At 39.3% G+C, this 19,440-nt stretch overlaps 1 protein-coding gene across 3 annotated transcripts; it reads left to right on the top strand.

Annotated features, from left to right (window-relative positions):
* The first annotated feature begins 51 nt into the window (after positions 1-51).
* cenpl (centromere protein L) lies at positions 52-16,702 on the top strand. 3 transcript variants are annotated; one of them, XM_020514143.2, is made up of 5 exons: positions 52-271; positions 3,193-3,358; positions 4,604-4,849; positions 8,751-9,287; positions 15,992-16,691. In XM_020514143.2, exons 2-5 carry the CDS (start codon positions 3,200-3,202, stop codon positions 16,091-16,093), a joined length of 1,044 nt encoding a protein of 347 aa, XP_020369732.2. In that variant the 5' UTR covers positions 52-271; positions 3,193-3,199; the 3' UTR covers positions 16,094-16,691. The 3 variants fall into 3 exon arrangements, with proteins under 3 accessions (XP_020369732.2, XP_020369733.2, XP_048458011.1); XM_020514144.2 differs by having other exon boundaries at positions 52-440; XM_048602054.1 differs by having other exon boundaries at positions 53-467; positions 15,992-16,702.
* Positions 16,703-19,440: the final 2,738 nt, after the last annotated feature.

The raw sequence follows: 19,440 nt of genomic DNA, 5'->3' as shown, positions 1-19,440 counted from the left end.
ACTCTTCTGGTCTGTTGATAGGCAGCGCGGTGCAGGACGGGAGACTGATTTAAACCAAGCGGGAAACCAGCGGTAGAGAAATTTTTCTCAGATATTATCCTCGTTTTCTCCCTGCCACGCCCTCTGGCAGAGTGGTTCCCGAGGGCCGAAGAATCCTCTTTCTCTACACCCTCTCGGTAGAGCGACCTCTGGGCACCGTGCAAGACTCTTCCACGGAACTTCTGGATGGGAATTTGCCTACATTGATCGCCGGAGGGGCCTCCGGTTACTGGTGAGTCTCTGCAGCCGGGGGCCGGATTACTTACTCACCGGAAAGCCGAGCATCAGGTCCCCCGACTGGGAGGAGAGGAAAAGAAAAGAGAGAGCCGGGCTGTTCGCGACCATCTCCCTCTCCACTGGTATGGTTTCTGCAGAGCACATGGAGCGGCTGTTTCTTTGAAGTGAGCAGAACGGATGCTTTAAGTAAGGTAAACATATGAAGGAGAAAAAGGATAGAGGAATGGATATTTTTAATCAACCTGTTAGGAGATGTTATTACACACTTCTGGAGCAAGTGACGTTTGATGATGAATTAGGTGCAAGTTTGTATGGAGTCTAAGCATAGACCCAGGTGTCACCTGGGGAATCAGTTTTGTGATGTTCTTTGTCATGTGTAGTGACCTGATCTAGGTCATCATTTTAACGTCCGGTGAAGTAATGACTCTTAGTATTGTAGTGAACAGGCTTAGAAGCGTGAATGATTTTTCTTGGTGGGAAAACTATGGAGAGGCAATGTAAACGAAATGGTACAATTTTAAGCAGGAGCAGCAATTGAGGAACCGGGAGGTATGTACGCAAAGGTGACAGGTCAAGTTGAGAAAATTGTTTAGATGGGAAATGGGATCTTGACTATAAATAGCAAAGAAAGTTGCATTCAGCATTTTTAAAGTGCTAGTTCGTTCCACTGGACGATTATGTTCAATCTTGACATCCATCTTAAAAATCTGGTGCCAATAACTGAGGAAGGTTAGAGGAAATTTACTCTAAATTGAATATTAAGGCAAAGGACTTCATATGTTCATACAAATTTGAAGCAGAAGTAGCCGACTCAGACCCTCGAGTCTGCTCTGCCATTTAATAAGATTATGGCTGATCTGATTACTTCACATTAGGGATGTAAATATCATTCAAAATTACTTGTTTGAATTATGAAACTGTTACTAATTTTTTTAAATGATAACAACAAATGTGTTTACTAAAATATCAATACCTTTTCAGATTTATAGTTTGAATTATGCTCCAGGTGGAAAAAGAGCAAATATGTAAGACTTTACTATATTTCCTGTACAATATCCTCAAATATTATTGATGCATTTCCCAAAAAGTCACTTCTGTAGCACTTTTTCTGATCTGTTCTAAACATTAATGGCAATGTGTTAATGGTAAGACTGACACTTAATCATTACTTGTCAAAATTCTATCTACCACTGCCTGTTTGCACCACTTTTAGAGGAAGAATATTTCAAAAGCACTCAACCCTCAAGAGTTTCTCCTCCTGTGTCTTACATAGGCAACCCCTTACTTTCGAGCAGAGCCTTCAGTTTGAGATTCTCCCTTGAGGCAATATCCTTTGCACATCACCCTGTTAAGATTCCTTGAGATCTTGTGCTTCAATTAAATACAGAAACTGGGATTGTTCTTCTTTGACCATAGAAGTTTTATCAAGAGAATACAGACTGTGCTTAAGTCTTGAATCCTCCTTTCCTTCATGCTCTCAATCCGCATTCCTTCCTTCACACTCTTCAAATCCATCTCCCTTCCTTTAAGCTCTCCAAATCTAACTTACCCTCCAACCAAACTATAATACTTTGCCTCACACTTAGCTGTTGAATTCACTTGCAATCTATGTGCCATTTTAATCTCTATTAATTTCTTGTAAGTTATTTCAGTCCTCTACAGTATTGATGTGGCATCCTCTGAAAATTTAGAGAATCAAAAATATAACTTAAACTGAACAAATGTTCTCACCACTGCTCTTTATGGGCTGTACTCCCTAATGTGCTAATTATTTCAATTCAGAGATAGTAATTACATTCTATGTGTATACCCTCTCACTTTGTGTCAGCCTCAACTCCAGAAAAAAACATTTCTTACTGCAGCAATTCAAAACTAGCCTTTTCTATTTCCCATAACTGGGGAAGAAGTGCTAAATGGAACACAGTTAAGATGTTTAAATTCAATGTGGATGATCTGGCCAATAAACAGCTCTATCCTATTTGATTGACCATTTGTAACAACATTACATTTAATGTTGAAACTATTGCACCTTTCAATGCCCTGACTTAATGAGCTAAAATACTGAGCTACGACCGCACAGGCATCCTGGGATACTCCATACACGTGTTCATTCTTATGTGAATTAATTGGATACATTTACTGTGGCTTGGGAAAGAACGGAAGAAAGCATATCATTCATCAATAGGAAAGATTTAGAGGCATAGGGGCCAAATGCAGGCAAATGGGACGAGTTTAGTTTGGGAAACCTGGTCAGCATGGATGAGTTGGACAAAAGGGTCTGCATGCGTCTATGACTATGTGCATGATCTTGTCCTCTTCCTACAACTCCAGAAGGAACTGTCAGATAGTGACTGGATTTAGAAATTGCACGTAGACATCCCCAACCTAACTCAGGATTGCTGGTGCCCATTGGCTTGTTGGAAAAGCTAACTGTCTTTGTTAATGGCTATTGTTCTGCAATGTTGGCAACTGTGTTAAATGGCTAGCTTGTATGAACAAATGAAGCAACTTGGGTGGGATTGCACTACTTGATATGAACACAAACAAGTGGAATACAGTATATAAAGAGTGATGTCCAAATCTTGTTTTTTTTTTTTCAAATCTTCTTTGAAAGTTGCAAAATCTAATCTCCTCTTCCTATTAGATGACACTAGCTACATTTGACGTATTCCCTTTGTAGAAAAATAAGATAATGGAAATTGCATAAATGCTGCACCAAGTGTTCAACAGAAGAATGGGAACCATCTATTTTAAAAGGGAGATCACAAGCTTGAATCACATTTTTAAAAAACATTGTAGCTGTGCTTTCCATCTTCTAAAACCCCTCAGTGATCAATTTTGTTATTAAATGATATGAGAATTTTTACTGCCTCAAATACTGTACAAAATTATACACCTGTTTTGTTTTGATTCCAGGTTTAATATGGAGCACTTGACACCTGCCAAGGCAGGAATGGCACGCTTCGGTGTATGTTTTGCCAATACAGACCCTTCTCCAGTGGTTCTGAGGACCGTGAAAAGGCATACAGCATTTCACCACACTTCAGCCAAACGGAAGATTCCTAGAACAGACTTGCCAGTAGTCAGTAAAACTAATAACTTTTTTTGATTTTCATTATAAACAATTTTCTAGCCTAGGTGTTTTGGTTTTGAATGTATTGTTTGGAGAAGGAGTAAAGAGAGTAAAATTGGATTTTTATACTTGGAGTCAAGAAATTAGTGTGGAAGCATGTCATTTGGCTCAAGTAGCCCATGTTGGTGTATATGTTCTAAACATAGTCTACTCCTAGTCATGTGAGTGTATGCTGATCCCATGTCTATCTATATCAGCTTACTTCAACTACCAATCTATGCTTTTCTTAAATCGCAAAATCTCTCTGGTCATTAACTTCTACCCCTATCGCATTCCAAAGGCTCTCAACTATGTGTGTGCCTGTGTATTCTCCTGGTTTCTCTTAAATTCATACATAACTCTGCTAGTAATTGAGAGGTTGAACCACACTGTTTGCAGCCTGGGATGTCATGTCTGACCTGTCAGAAGCTTCCTGCCACACGTTCAGGCCATCATTAAGACTACTGATTTATTCCTCTCTCATATTAGCCAACTATGCACTGCCCCAGTCCATCTGATGAAAACTTCATTCGTATCTTTATTACTTGTAGACTTGGCTATTTTACATATTATTGGCCAGCCTCCCGTCCATCCCCACTTCCACTCTCTGGAAACTTGAAGTCATTCAAAACTCTGCCACCATGCCATAACTTGCACAAAGTCCCCTTTACAAGTCAGCTTTATTTTGGTGACCTCCACTGTCTCCTGGTTCAGCAGTTTCTGGTTTTTAAATTGCTCGTGGCCTCACCCCTTTTTAACTGTGCAATTTTCTCGAATTCCAACCCCCTACCCCTATATCTGAACTGCTCCAATTCTGCTTCTTGAACATCCTTGATTTTAATTGCTTCACCATTAGCAGAGCTGCTTTGGCTCTGGGATACCCTCCCTCAATCCTCTTTGCCTCCTTACTTTATTTCATTTTTGTTTTTATTTTATCCTTTTAGGTGCAGCTCAAAACCTACCTCTTCCACCAAACTTTTTTATATAAATTTCCAAAATACTTTTGTTACTTGGTGTTTAAATTTGTTTGCTAATGCTCCTGTGAAGTGCCTTGTGATTTTTTTTTAAACTATGCTTAGAATGCAAGTCATAGTCATATTTTCAACTGAAATGTTACCAGTTATTGCGAGAGCTAATTGCTGAATGATGGATCGACATATTACAGCAGTTGATTTGCTTGTGTTCACTGGAGGCAAATCTTTTGTCCTTTTGCAGGAGAATGCAGAGCAGATTGCAGTGTTGCTGCAGAAACAATGGCGTCTGTATCATGTAACTCCTCTATACGGATTCTCCTACAGCATGCTGAAGAAATATTCCAATGAGCTGTCAGTCTTTATTGCTACCGAGAAGAAAAAGGGGGTGGCAATTGAAGTGGGAATTGAACTTGCCAGTAAGGCTAAATTCTCCATGCTTGCTGGTCTTCGAGCTACTGAGAACGATCCAGAGGCTGTTTTCATACAGGTTAGATTGTAAACTAGTTTAAATAGCAAGAAATGTTAAGTATCTTGGGCTTGCTTGAACTTTTACTGAACTGTATTCCTGAATACAGTAAAGTATAAAACTCACGCTGTGTAATTATCATTTTTGTGATATATTTCACCTGAAGTTTGACTTAGGATGTTCGTACTTATGCTTAAAGTATGCACTTTATTAATTGACAAGCACTCCTCAAAATGACTTCTATCCATTCACCTCCAATTCTGAAATAACCATTTGTTTTCATGTAGTTCTGAGGAAGGGTCACCGGACCCGAAACGACAACTCTGTTTTTTCCTTCACGGATGCTGCCAGACCTGCTGAGCTGCTCCAGCAACTTTGTTTTTGGTCCTGATTTACAGCATCCACAGTTCTTTCAATTTTTATTAAGTTTTCAAAGGCAGGTTTATCTCCTGATGATCTAAAATCACATCTCTTCAACTACAACAAATTGTCCTTAGTTTTGCTGGTCATTTCCAAAAATTTATAATGCAATGATGTATGGTATCACAATGAAGATTTGAAAAAAAAAAAAGTATGGCTTAAGCATGGTTTTACTCTATTTAGCCCATCAGTTGGGAACAAAATGTTTTGTATGGGAATCTAAATTCCTGTCTTATGGTGTTTAAATGAGGGAGAAGTTTCATCTGCTTATTTCATTGCAACTGTCCATAAGGTGATGACTTGCCTTGCCAGCAGGTCCTGCTAATCTCTCTCGTATCTATATTCAATGTATTCCTTTTTAAATGTTGATGGTCACTTCCCTAGAGTAGGATAAGAGGGAGCAGAATTCTCAACAGGAGGCCCTATTTACCCAGTGTGTTATTGAGCAGTTCTCTCATCTCCATCTGCAAAATGGATAAACATCAGAACTTGGTTTCTGTTCTCTCTGAAATTGCTACGAGATGCAGCCACAACTAGAACCTCACTTCAACAGGGTGAAGATGTCATTGCTTGTGATTGTGGCCATGTGTCTTTGTCAGTCTCCTTCCTGGCTATAACTGAAGGTGTTTAGGTCATCCTGTGGTTTGCTGTCCTGTTATTCTTTTGAAACTTGCATCACAAGTAGACAGGGTGGTTAAGAAGGCATTTAGCACCTTGCCTTCATTGCTCAGACCATTGAGTATAGGAGTTGGGATATCATTGAGGTTGTACAAGATGTTGTGAGGCCACTTTTGGAGTACTGCGTACAGTTCTAGTCACCCTGTCAGAGAAAGGATATTATTAAATTGGAGACATTTCAGAAGACTTACCAGGATGTTGCTGAGACTAGAGAGTTTGGATTAAAGGGATAGGCTGGGAGTGTTTCCAGTGGAGCATAGGAGGTTGAGGGGTGACCTTATAGAATCATGAGGGGCATAGATAAGGTGAATAGCAAGGGCTGTCTCCCTAGAATAGGGGAGTTCAAGACTGGGGGCATATTTTTAAGATGATATGAGAAAGATTTAAAAGGGACATGAAAGACAGCTTTTTCAGAGGGTGGCCTGTATGTAAAATGAACTGCCAGAGGAAGTGGTAGTTGTAGGTACAGTTACAATATTTAAAAGAAATTTAGATAGGTAAATGAATAGGAAAGGTTTAGAGGGATATTGGCCAAATGTAGGCAAGTGGGACTACATTAGTTTGGGAAACTTAGTTGGCATAGACAAGTTAAATTGAAGAGTCTGTTTCCGTGCTGTATGATTCTGTGACTCTATATGTAATGGAGGTCACTTATGCTCTCTGTTCACTTCATTCTCTCTTGCCAAAGAGAAACTGGAAAAGCAAGCAGATACCCATAAAGTAGCTAATTGGATGAAAACACAAACGCAAACTCCTTGAGCATTCCCTTCGTACCAGTTTTCCATCTGCTTTGGCCTGGCTCAGTGGTTGCAACATGGCTGCAAATGGCCTTGAAAATGATTATCCAGCAGCTCTGGTACTAGAAAGCCTGGCTTCAAACATCCTACGTGAGCAGCACCAGTCTAGGCTGAGAGGCAACTGGAGAGAACAGCAGATCAGTGTTCCTGACCTGTAGCCATTGCCTCAATGTAATGAAGTGCAAATTGTTAGACTGTTGTAACACCTTTGCAAACCCCTTCTAAGCCATTCACCAAATTATGGTGTCAGTATCTAAGCTGGTGTCTGTGAGCATTCCATTTAACAATGGAGTAAAATGTCTATCTTGTTCTTCCATAACTGTCTTAGCAGGTTGTAGTTTGTGTATATTACAATGGAGAGAGGAATGAGGGTTGGGTTGTGGTGAGGAGAAGTTGGGTGGGAAAATAAAAGGTGCATGCTTACACCATCTATAGGTTCTAAACCTGAAGAGATAATGGGTTGAGGGAGAAGCTGGGAATGAAAAGGAGGATTTGGTGAGAGAAAACCCTTCTCTTGTGTCATTTCAGCTCTGCATTACCAACAGTCACTCTGGATGCCGTAATCTTCCATGTAAGGACGTACAGCTGCTGCCTAGATGATGCTGTTCGTGTGCCACCTTGCCTTGCAAGAGTGAATTAAGCATCTCAAATGAGATTGATTGATCTGTTTGAGGGTTGTGGGTGTCATGTTTTAATAGCTGGCACTTATAAACATTGTGTAAGGCTAGCAGCATTACTAGGTGTGTGAGATGAGGTGAAGTTATGAATGTTGGGTTTAAGTCATAAGTGATGGAGATGGGACAGGAGTCATGTGAAAGGCCATTTGTAAAGTTAAAGCTCAAGGAGAGGAAAACAGCGTAAAGTAGTAATATAACTAATGATAGTAAGTGTAACAAGAAGGGACAGCAACATAAGTACACTCCAGCAAATAAGGTCAGACAAAATGTACACAGTGAGTCAGGGAGAAAGAAAAGTTGCCAGTGGGGGACTGTTAGTGGGTGAAAATAGGTTAGCTATGATAGCAGCCCATGTCAAGACAATCTTGTGGTATGGGAGTGGGTAAAGGACATGGAAGAAGGTGCTCAGGCCCTAAAATAATTAAACTTGACATTGAGTCCTGAAGGCTACATGAAAATGAGATGCTGTTTATCCAGTTTGCACTGAACCTCGTTGGATGCTCCACTGCATATTTACCACCTTTGCCTAGCTACAAAGAGTTCTGAAGACTGGACCTGAAACGTTGACACTGCTTTCTTCATATGGATGCTGCCAGACCGGCTGAGTTTCTCTAGCAGTTTGTTTCAGATTTCCAGTGTTTTGTTTTTTGTTTTTCTCGATGATAATCACTTGATTTTAACCTCATAGATTGAACTAAAGGTAGCCTGGAGAATGAGTTCATTGTGTGTATTCAGTTCAGTTTATTATAAATTTCTGATCAGGAAATTTAAAGTGCTTTATGATTGGGGAGATAAAAATACCCTGACAATTTTGGTAACCTTGAAAATGGCAGCATTGAATGTTGGCACATCGGTATGTGAAGGAGGTAAGATGCTGACCTGAGTTGTAAAGATCATGCTTGTGGTTGTCCACATACAGTGATTGACACTAAAAATAAATTGCCTGACAATGCCCACAGTTTATTATTTTCACCACATTAGGAGCAGGAGTAGGCCATTTGAGTTGTCAGCTATAATGTACTGTACTATAGGTTGATCCTGGACCTAGATGTGTGAGCTGATCTCTGCTCAATTGTTATGGCTATTGGCATCTACATCCCTAAGCTGTAGAAGATGATTTATTTGGGATTTAAGTTTTGATTCAGATTGACCATCAATAATTATGATGCAGTGTCTGAGGTTATGAAATGTCCAAAACTATTGTGCAGTCTTGTGTTTGAAGAACTGCCATTTGGGTGACACTTTAAAACTGTTGGAGCCTTGAACAGCATTATGCTAGCACCTTCAGTAAGAGTAAATAAATTAGTATTGTGAAACTTGAAATAAAAGTGACTTTCTGCTTCTTTGTAGATAATGGCAAAAACTGCAGTCCGTCAGTCTGTTGATGAGAAAGTTGTCTGGTCTGGGTGGATGTGCTGTGTTGATGGAGACTTGGGCTTGCTGGAATCTCTCCCCGTGGAGTTTATCTGTCTACCTTTGCTTTTTGCTAATGGCCCTGAAACAGTTACAACCATGGTCGGGGAATGGTTGCAGAAAACATTTGACTGTTACATCAGTGCCTTTCCCATTAGGTCAGAGAACCTGACGTGGATGGCTGCCATGTGGGCCAATTGTTTCTCAGACTCTGTTCAACGGATGATGGAATTGGAGTGGTTTGTGCCCCCTATACAACTGACCATTTCACTTAGTATTCACCCAGAGGATGCTAAAGCGCTGTGGGACAGCATTCACACAAACGAGGATGAAATCACCATTGAGGAGGTGGAGCTATTTATGAGCAGCCTCCATTCACACTTCTACAGGCATTTTGGGGTGCGGCTTGCAGCTACACAACTAGTAAAGGTATCAACAGCTGTAGCATCTGCTCACTGTGACGGCAAATTAAAGGTAAGAAACCAATACTGTTTGGAGTTCAAATGGATGGTGAATTTGTTTTCTTGTTTTTTTTTGTCCCGAGCTAGGAGCGCACTTAACACCCCTCCTAAATGCCTAGACAATAATTAAAAGTCAACATTATTGCTCTGGATATACATAGACCAGACTGGGTACGAACAGCAGATTTCCTTCCCTAAAGGCCATTAGTTAACAAAATCAATTTTTGACATTTGACAATGGTTACATGGTTGCCAGATTTCAGATTTTTACTTTAGACTTTGGTTGAATTCAAATTTCATTATCTGTCATGGTGAGGTTTTAACTAATGTCCCCAGAAAATCTGAAACAAAAACAGAGAATGCTGGAGGAACTAGAGTCTGTGGAGAGAAGGCAGAGTTAGTTTCAGGTCCAGTGACACTCCTGCAGAATACATGACACAAAAATTAACTACTTTCTCTCCACAGATGCTGCCAGATCTGCTGAGTTTCTCCAGCCATCTGTTTTTGTTCAGATTTCCATCATTTGCTACAACTTGCTTGGGGTCTGGATTTCTAGTCCATTGACACTACGCCACCATCTTCCACAGCACTAATTCTGCAGAGAATTTTCAGTATAGTCTATTCTCCATCAATTTTTTATTAATATAATTAAATGTATTTTAGGAGAAATTTTTGGCCTTTCAGAATCTAGGACTACAGGAAGCAGGTAGGAAAGTGGAGTTGATGTCAGTAATAAGCCAAGATAATATCGAATGACAAAGCAGATTCAAGGGGCTGTGTGGTCTGTGTCTCCTCTTGTGTTCTCAACCTGAACCCAATCAGCTGTAACTTCAATGTATACAATTTCAAGAAGATTAACTGTTTCGTAATGTCTTGTTTCTATTAATTCTCCTCCCATGGTGATCTGCTTGTTCAAATCTAAACTCGGTAAACAGCAGCTCCAATACAGCTTTTCCCAAGATTAGCAGCACAGAATAATCTCTAGATCAGCCATGAGTACCCTTGCAACCAGTTGGTGGGTCCTGTTGCATCCTTACATATAGTGTTCCATTGTGAGCAGAACAGAAACAGAGGTGGTAGGAGTACTTTATATAAAATGGAAACTGGAAACAGTAAGAAAATAGATTACAAATGACCTAATTTTCTAAGAAGTTGAGATTTGCATAGGGGTGGAGAGAAACATTTTTTCATCCCATTCAGCATTTAAGTGTGTGTGACTAGTTTGTAGCTTAATTTGCATGTTAAGTAACTGAGGTTTGTATAATCCCCTATCAATGGTGCAAAGGAGTACTTAAATTTGAAGAAACTGTACTCTAATCAAGAGTGCAGATATTAAAAATTACACACTTGCCTTTCAAAGTCTTCTGCACCAGAGATTCTTGGACAGAGTTGATCTTCCTCTGCAGCTTCCTTTTTAGCTGTAGCACTACATTCTGTTCTATGACCTTGGTGTACTTATGTAAGTTATGATTTGTCTGGATAGTGTGAAAAACAATACTTTTGATCATCTCTCAGTACACGTGACAATAATAAATCAGTCAATTGAATTTAAAAAAAATAAATAAATAAATCATCTTGCAAAAACCTGACCAGAAATCCACTAATTTAGCAGTAGGAAAAATTAGGTCCAAAACCACACCCCTTCACACCCCTATTTTGTCAGTAATGCTGTGTTCTGGGATTTAAATGTCCAGCACCATAGTCAAGCATTTTGACAGCTTCTGTGAAAGATGAAGTAGTTGAGGTGAAGATGCCCAATGGGTAAGGGGTTAAGAGCACCAGACAGGTGAATTCATTTACAGTAGTAAAGTCTTGCTTGGGAAGGTGGAGGAGGGGTCTGGGTCTGCTCTGGTTCTGGATAGTTTGAGACTAGAAGGGGAGAGAGGAGCAGAGGGTGAGAGGTTAGATCTGAAGGGCCAGCGTGGGTCCAGTGGGAGCACAATGGTGGGTCCAGAGAGGTTCGGGTCCAGTGTCCTCCAGATCAGTCCATTAGAAAAATTCAATTTCTAAATGGCCCCAGTATGCAATTTCAGTTTGCATTGTAGAAACTTCTCCCTTTATTTCTTCTACGAAGGCTTTCAAATTTTTCTGAAGGGCCTTTATACAAAAGTGCAGTTGTCAAAAATTCTGAAGTGTAATCCCATTAAAATTGGACAAATCCAATGTAAAAATGGAACCTAGCTTAATAGAACATTACAGCGCAGTACAGGCCCTTCGGCCCTCGATGTTGCGCCGACCTGTGAAACCAATCTGAAGCCCATCTAACCTATACTATTCCATTATCATCCAAACAGGATTTAGTACAAGTTAGGATGCTGTCAGCTAGATCACATTTAATTTCTGCAGTTGGTTAACACTGGTTAATCACTGAAGCATATTCACATGAGGCTGCAGATCTTATTTAACAGAGAACATAAGTTTTATTACACAAAAGAATAAATAAACAAGATTTTTAAACTTTAATACAAACATCAAGACAGTTTCAACCTGTTTCCCATCGTCTGTTATGAAGACTTAATCCCACAGAAATATTATGACCATCTATTTAAATCTTTGCTTAACTAATGTTTTTTTTTATTTCTGTACTTAAATGCTGAGCTTTTTAAATTATTTCTTTCCAAATTTGATGGCATGAAGCTGTCATAATTCCTAAACTTTGACAGCTTAAATTTCTATCCAAACTCTATTGGCTTGGAAGCTCCACAGACTAGAAAATATTCTACCTTCTGAAATGCTGGAATCTTACAATCTTGAATTTTGAGTCTTTTTGTTCTGAGTTCAAAACTAAAATTGTCTTAATATATTTGTTCTGCCTGTCATGTACCCAACAGCATAAACATTTTCATCCATTAACAGTGCAGGGATTTGCCCTGGCAGACAACTGCAGTTTGATTGATTTTCTTATTTACTGGGAGAGTCAGAAGCAAATATGTGGGCAACTTTGAGTGTAGAAACATTAGGACAAATAATAGGGGACTTCAACTATTTCACTATCAACTGGAATACAAACTCTGAAAGCAAAAGGACACAAAATTCTTGAACTGCACTTTTTTTTAGCTAGCATGTAACAAGCCAATGAAAGGGCAAAATTCTAGATGTAGTCTCAAGAAATGAAATTGGGCAGGTGGATGAAGTAGCAGTGGTGATCCATTTGAGATAACAATGACAAATCTATGGTCACTGGAAAGGGACAACAATTAGAGTAAATGTTCTAAATCAGGGCAAGGCAAATTTACAAAGCTGAGATGATCTAATATCTAGACCACTTTTACATGAACTGTCAGAAAAATTGAATTCCAAGTGATGTTCTGAGTAGTGTAGATGTGTTCCAACAAGGAAAAACAGGTGTAGTGCCAAATCTACACCCCTCCCCCATTATTCAGAAGCACATGTGATAAACTAAAGCAGAAAAATAGAAAGAACTTATGACAATCTCAGGGAACATAATATTTTAGGAGACTTGGAGTATAGAGAATACAGGGGTAAACATTGGTTAGGCCACAGATGGAATACCATGTGTGGCTCTCATTGCCATACTATTGGAATGGCATGATTGCACTGGAGAGGGTCCAGATATGATTCACCAGGATGTTGCCTGGGATGAAAAGTCAGTTATGAGGAGAGACTGAATAGGCTGGGTTTATTTTCCTTGAAGCAGAGGAGGCTGATGGGGGATCTGATTGAGATATACAAAGTTGACAGGCATAGGCAGAATAGTTTGTCAGAATCTTTCCCCATGGCAGACATGCCTAAGACCAGAGGGCAAGAGTTTCGGGGAGAAGTAAGTGGTTTAGAGGAGATTTTAAGGAAAGAAAATTTCACCCAGAGAGTAGCAGAAATATGGGCAAGCTGCTTAAGGTGGAGGTAGGTACACTCTCTCAACATGTAAGAAGCATCTGGATGAACACTTAAAATGCCAGGTCATGGTCAGCTATGAACCAAGTGCAGATAAATGGGATTCGTATAGTTTGGTGTTTTTTCTTTTGGTTGGGAATAAAACTGGTGGGTCAAAGGGCTGTTTCTATGCTGTGTGACTATGAATCTCACTCCTCTTCACAAAAAAAGAAATTAAAGCAAGAAGATATATTTTAAGAAAAATAAAAAAAATTAGCTGGTTAAAATGAAGGAATATCTAATTCTCTCCGAACTACATTGGGGAAGAAGATTAAGAAAATGGTCATTTCAAATGTACACTTTAACTTGAGTGCAGATAATTATGCAAGATTATTAATGAATAATTAATTTCAAAAAGAATGATGAAAACATTCTAGTGCTTCCTTCCCACAGATGCTGCCAGACCCACTGAGTTAGTCCAGCGAATTTTGTTTTTCTTTCAGGTCTCCGGCATCCACAGGTGTTTGTTTTATTTAAATGGATAAAATGTATCCTTTAGACTGGTAAAGGAAGCTGAATCAAATGGTGGATGCTCAGAGGGTCATGTTCCAGCCTTCACTAGAGGAGGATGGTATCACAGCATTAGTGGACTGCAAGTGCTGTACCATTATTCAAAAATAGAAGCACAGGCCAAATAATTATAGATTGGGGAGTCTGATCTCAGTGAGCAAATTATTAGAATCTATATTGAGAGAGAATTAACTGCTGCTTCTTAGAAAGGCATGGATTAATTGGGCATAGTCAGCATGGTTGCATTAAGGGAAGGTTACATCTCGCTGTCTTAACTTATTTTTGAGAAAATAATAAAGAATTGAGGGTAATACAATGGATGTTGACTACATGGGTTTCAGTAAAGCATTTGATGAGGTCCCATGGGCAGACTGGTCAAAAATTAAAATTCAGGAATACAAGGAAATGTGGCAAGACAGATCCAAAACTGGTTCAGTGACGAAACTGGGATGGGCAATAGATGGTTTTGTAAATGGTTTGGGGTTTCAAGTGGGGTTTCAGTGCTGTGTTGGATCTCTTGCATTTGTCATGTATATTAATGATTTACACTAGAATGTGATTTTTGCAGACAATATGAATTGACCATGTAATTGGTTGTGAACAGGATGGCTGATATCAAGTTTGTTGAAGTAGTGTTTTAGAATAGAGAGACCTAGGGCTTCAGGTACGTAATTATTGCAAGTTTGCATCACATTGTTAGGGTGGTTAAGAAGGCATTTAGCACACCTGCCTTCGTTGCTCAAAGCTCGAGTATAGGAGTTGGAAAGTGATGTTGAGATTGTGTACGCTATGTTGGTGGGGCCTCTTCTGGAATACTAAGGATATTATTAAGCCAGAGAAGGTTCAGAAGAGATTTAACAGGATGTTGCCAGGAATGGGAGGTTTGAGCTAAAAGGATAGGCTTTTTTCTCTGGAGCATAGGAGGTTGAGGGGTAACCTTATAGAAATTCATAAAATCATGGCTGGTGTCTTTTCCCCATAGGGTAGGCGATTTCAAAACTAGGGGCATATTTTTAAGGTGCAAGGAGATGGTGTGAAAAAGTTGCCCCTCAGGTCCCTTTGAAATCCAAGGGTGGTTTGTATACTGAATGAACTGCCAGTGGAAATGGTGGCTGCAGGTACTATTACAATGTTAACAGACATTGGATAAGTACATGAATAGGAAAGGTTCAAAGGGATATGGGCCAGGCACAGGCAGGTGGGCCTAGTTTAGTTTGGGGTCCTAGTCGGCTTGGACTGAAAGATCTGTTTCTGTGCTGTATTACTGAGTGGGCAAAAAAAGTGGCAAATGAAATTCAAACTCAGTGAAGTTGAGGTTTTAGCAAAGGCAAACAAAGCAAAGGAATGCACAGTTAACAGCACAATATTGAGGGTTGGAGGAAGCAAGAGACCTTGGAGTACATGCCCACAGCTCCCTGCAGGTGCCAGAACAGGTAGGTAAAGTGGTAAAAAAGACAAATAGGATGCTTTCCTTCACTGAGCTATTGAATACAAAGCAAGGATAGAAGACTGGTTAGGCCTCAGCTGCAGTTTTGTGTACAACTTTGGTCACCACATTACTGAAAAGACAATTGCTTTAGAGGTAGTACTAAGAAGTTTATAAGCCATGTTGCCAGCACTTGAAAATTGCAGCTGTGAGGACAGACTGGATATGCTGGGGTTCTTTTGGAAGAGAGGAGGCTGAGGTGTACAAAATAATTAGGGGCTTGATAGAATGGAAGGGGAACACTTTTATTACCCCTAGCAGAGAAGTTAATCACCAAGGAGCACAGGTAGAAGAATTTGAAGGGACATGAGGAAAAAGCAGAGGGTGGTGGGTGTCTAGAATTTGCTGTCCCAGTGTAGTCATTGAGGGCAGAAACTAACTTACGTAAAAGGAACCTGGATTTGCACATGAAATGTTGTAACTTGCATGTGCCACACCAAATCTTGAAGGTGGAATTAGAACAGGCAGCTAGTTTAGTCATTTGGCAGACAAGATGGGTTGAAATGGCCTCTTACTGTGTCATAACTTTGTTTGGTCCTACTGACAGTGTGCTGTCTCCAGTCAGATATACAATTGGTTGTACCAGTTTGAAAATCCCCCACACCCATTTCTGCAAAACTGTATTATGTTCCCCACTCCCTCCTTTAATATAATAAAAGCATGAACACCCTTCCAGTGTAAGAAAGTGGTTGCTTTGCTTGTTTTAATCATTCGTGGCATGTGCTTGATTCTCACTGCATAAATCTGAAGAGTGTACTGCTGCTCATCTAATTTTAAGATTTATTCATATACATAATAGTGCTAGTTATTCTTTGTCTTTCTGACAGCTGTTCAACTGCAAGCATATAGACCATGTGCTGCCATTCCTAACTGAGCTGGCTTTTCATCAGATACAGTACCAACCACGTCTCTGCAGCAGTATTGATTAAATTTGACCGGATCACAACATATCCTCCCTTGGACCCTCAGACAATTTTCCTGCTCTGAAAACAACCAGTCATTAGACTGAATCACAATCATTGGATGTGCAGAAGGAAAAACAGATGTGACTTTGAGAGTGCCCAGAAATATTAAAAACTTTTTCTGCAGACTGGCTGCTTATGCCAAAAACTTTTCATCTGTTCATGAAGAAACTGAGCTGCTAAAACCACATTATCTTTGGGTCCTTGTGCAGTATGCCAGCTGCAACTGTCAGCTTCTGACTCTTTTAATAGATGTGACCTGAAGGGACTATGTCCCATTTTTAAAAATAACATTGCACAAACTTTATTCAACTTTTTGTGATGTCGGGACTTGTAGTCAAGGTTTGTGTTGAACAAATTTTACTCTAGGGAATATTATCCCAGTTTTTTTTAATACAGATTTACTTCACGTAATCCAGTGGGAAGGCCTGCAATTTCCAAATCCTTCTGGAAACTTAACAATTTCATCATCATGTGTTCATACAGATAGTTATCCTCACTTATTGTTGAACCAAGAGAAATCGGTTGTCTTACCTGAAGATGTTGGTGACCTTCAATAAAGTATTGGAACCTAAATTGGTGCTTTTTTCTTTTTTTTTAAACTGTTTCAAAGTGTGTGCATATGATAGTGCAAGAATCATAAACAAATGTTACTTTTTAAACTTAGTTAGATGACTGGACAATGTGAAACAATATCCTGACTTACCTATCCTTGACTTCACTCAACCTCGTCTCATCCTTACTTTGACCCTACGTGGAGTCCAGCATTGACAGTGTACTTAAGTCAGGAATTTGGTGTTACTAAACTGATATTTTCCCTGAAGGTGCAAGACGACAACCTGAAAGCTGAGCTCTAGAGACATTAATCAGGTGAGCTGGTGGTGATTGCTGGGTTTTATGGTGCTTCCTTCTCCAAACAATAAGGAGATGAAGAACTGGATTTTAATTTATCACTTAATTTAAATTACTGAAGATAACTACAAACAGCCATTAGTATTTTAAAACTTGAATTATTTAATTAAAATATGATAAAGGGACAGTCAGCTGATGAGTTGCAGCATGTGGCAGATGAAAGGAAAAGAAAAATGAACAATTAAGTAACTGGAGGTAAAGCCAACCTCTGGGCAAGAAGGGAACTAAACTGGATAGACTTGAGCCAAAGAGTGGTAGGAAAAATTAGCTGAACGATGGTCTACTTTAAGAAATGGTTTTAGCACAGTTGAGGTATATTCCCTTAAAAGGGGAAAGATAGGGCAAACAAATTCAGAGCTGTCAGCTTGGAGTGTGGGGGGTGGAGGGAGGGAGGGAGGGAGGGAGAGGAAGGGAAAAAAGAAAAGGAATGAGGGTTAATAAACACTTTTTGGACGGGAGGAAAACTTTAAAATTGTCCCCATTCATTAACATTTACAAGTGTGCAGATGATACAAAATTTGGAAGCAGTGTAGAATTTCAAAAGATCACTGACAAGTTGAATTAGACTGATAGGTGTTAGATCAAGTTAAATATAGAGAAGTGAGATACATTTTGGTAGAAAGAACATGGAGAAACAGTTTAGGATAAAGGGTACTATTCTAAAGATTGTGCATACATTATTTAAAAGTAGCAAGGCAGGAGGCAAGAGCAGTTAAATATAGTCTGCTAGGACAGAGTACAAAAGCAAACTTAAGACACTAGTTGGACCTCAGCTGGAATAAGATGTACAGTTCGGGGTGCCACACTTTAGACAGGATGTGAACGTGTTGGAGAGTACAGAAGAGGTTTACAAGAGTAGTTCCAGGGCTCAGAAACATCACTTATGAAAATAGACCGGGTGAGTTGGGTCTATTTTTCTTGGACAGCTAAAGAGTAAGAGGAAATTTGATGTAAGTTCTCAAAATCACAAGCGATTTGAATGAAACAGATAAGCAGACAAGAACGTGGAGTTGAGGCTGTGATCCGATCAGCTGTGATATTAATCAATGATAAACTGGGCAGGCCTGAATGTCCTACTTTTCTTATGTTCTAAGTTGTAGCCTCTGATCTGTTGATTGTAATCATTTGTAACTAATCTTTCAATTCCATTAAATCTGTGCTGGCTTTGATTGAAGGGAAGCTCAACAGGTCCAGCAGCATCTGAAGACAAATCAGATCAATATTTCCAATCTGTTGAGCTGCCATCATTGAAGGAATATTTTGTCTAATCTGATTGATTGTTTCTTGCCTCTCTATTGCTCAGAAAATTCAAAGGGTGATTTCATCACTGGAAGGATGGCTCCACTAGGATTCTACAAGGCTTAATACTAGGTCCCTGGTTTTTTTAACGCAATATGTAAATGCTTTGGACTTGAATGTAAGGAATACAAAGTTTAAATCAACAAAATGGTCAGTTTTTGTATTGCCTGTAATGAAGGTTGGAGACTACAGAACATGAATGGTCAAGTCAGGTGAACAGAACTCATCTGAAGAAAGCTATGAGGCAAGGGAAAGTTCAATAAATGGTAGCATACTAAGAAGTGTACAGGAATAGAGATCTTGGAGTGTATTACAGTAGATGATCAGGTAATCTAGTTTCTCAAATGACTTTTTATAATTACCTTTTTATTAGGATACAGCATTGAAGTTATGCTCTAATTACTTAGGCTATAACGGCAGTACTGCAATGATGGACACCATATTATTTGAAAATTTATTGCACTGGAAAGTATAGAGGGATTTGAGAATATTGTGTGGACTGGAGATTTTCTTTGGAAGAAGAAGCTGAGGAGAACTTAAAGTAATAGAGTCTTATTTACCTTACTGGTAGCATAACCAGTAGACATAAATTTAAAGGAAATTTCAGCAAAATATTCTTCATCTATGAGCAGGGATTTGGAACTTGCTGTCTGAAGGATAGTAGAACCAGGAACTCACTAGACTGATTTGCACTTGAAGTACCGTAACATATAGAATTTAAACCAAGAACTCGGAAGTGGAATTAAGCTGAATTGCTACTTGTCTGCATAGGCACAATGATCGTGGCCTCCTTCCATGCTATAAATATCAGATTTCATATCCACAGTCAATTCATGTTATTCAATAAAATCATCACCGCTTCCTCCCTGAAGTAACATCTACCTCACTGTTGCCTGTTGACTTACTGGACTCACCCATCAACTCTGGATAAATTCAATGTGATGTAGGAAAGAAGCTGACTATTTGGTGATTGCTGATTGCCAATTCCATTAGACGTTTTAAAGCCAAACTACTTTGATATTTCAACGTTTAAGGTTTTACATTTTCTCCTTTTAAAGAAACATGATCTATCTAAGACATTACTCACCTAGCAAAGTTTTTTT

This window comes from Rhincodon typus, chromosome 10 (assembly GCF_021869965.1).
Source record: "Rhincodon typus isolate 14 chromosome 10, sRhiTyp1.1, whole genome shotgun sequence".
Taxonomy (NCBI): domain Eukaryota; kingdom Metazoa; phylum Chordata; class Chondrichthyes; order Orectolobiformes; family Rhincodontidae; genus Rhincodon; species Rhincodon typus.
The sequence above is the reverse complement of the archived record's forward strand: the minus strand, read 5'-3'. Positions and strand labels throughout refer to the sequence as shown.

Bases quoted from the DNA above. Each gene is read 5' to 3' on its own strand.
- cenpl (XM_048602054.1), top strand. From the start codon at position 3,200: ATGGAGCACTTGACACCTGCCAAGGCAGGAATGGCACGCTTCGGTGTA. The intron at 3,359-4,603 runs GTCAGTAAAACT...GTCCTTTTGCAG, and splicing joins CTAGAACAGACTTGCCAGTA to GAGAATGCAGAGCAGATTGC. The intron at 9,288-15,991 runs GTAAGAAACCAA...TCTTTCTGACAG, and splicing joins ACTGTGACGGCAAATTAAAG to CTGTTCAACTGCAAGCATAT.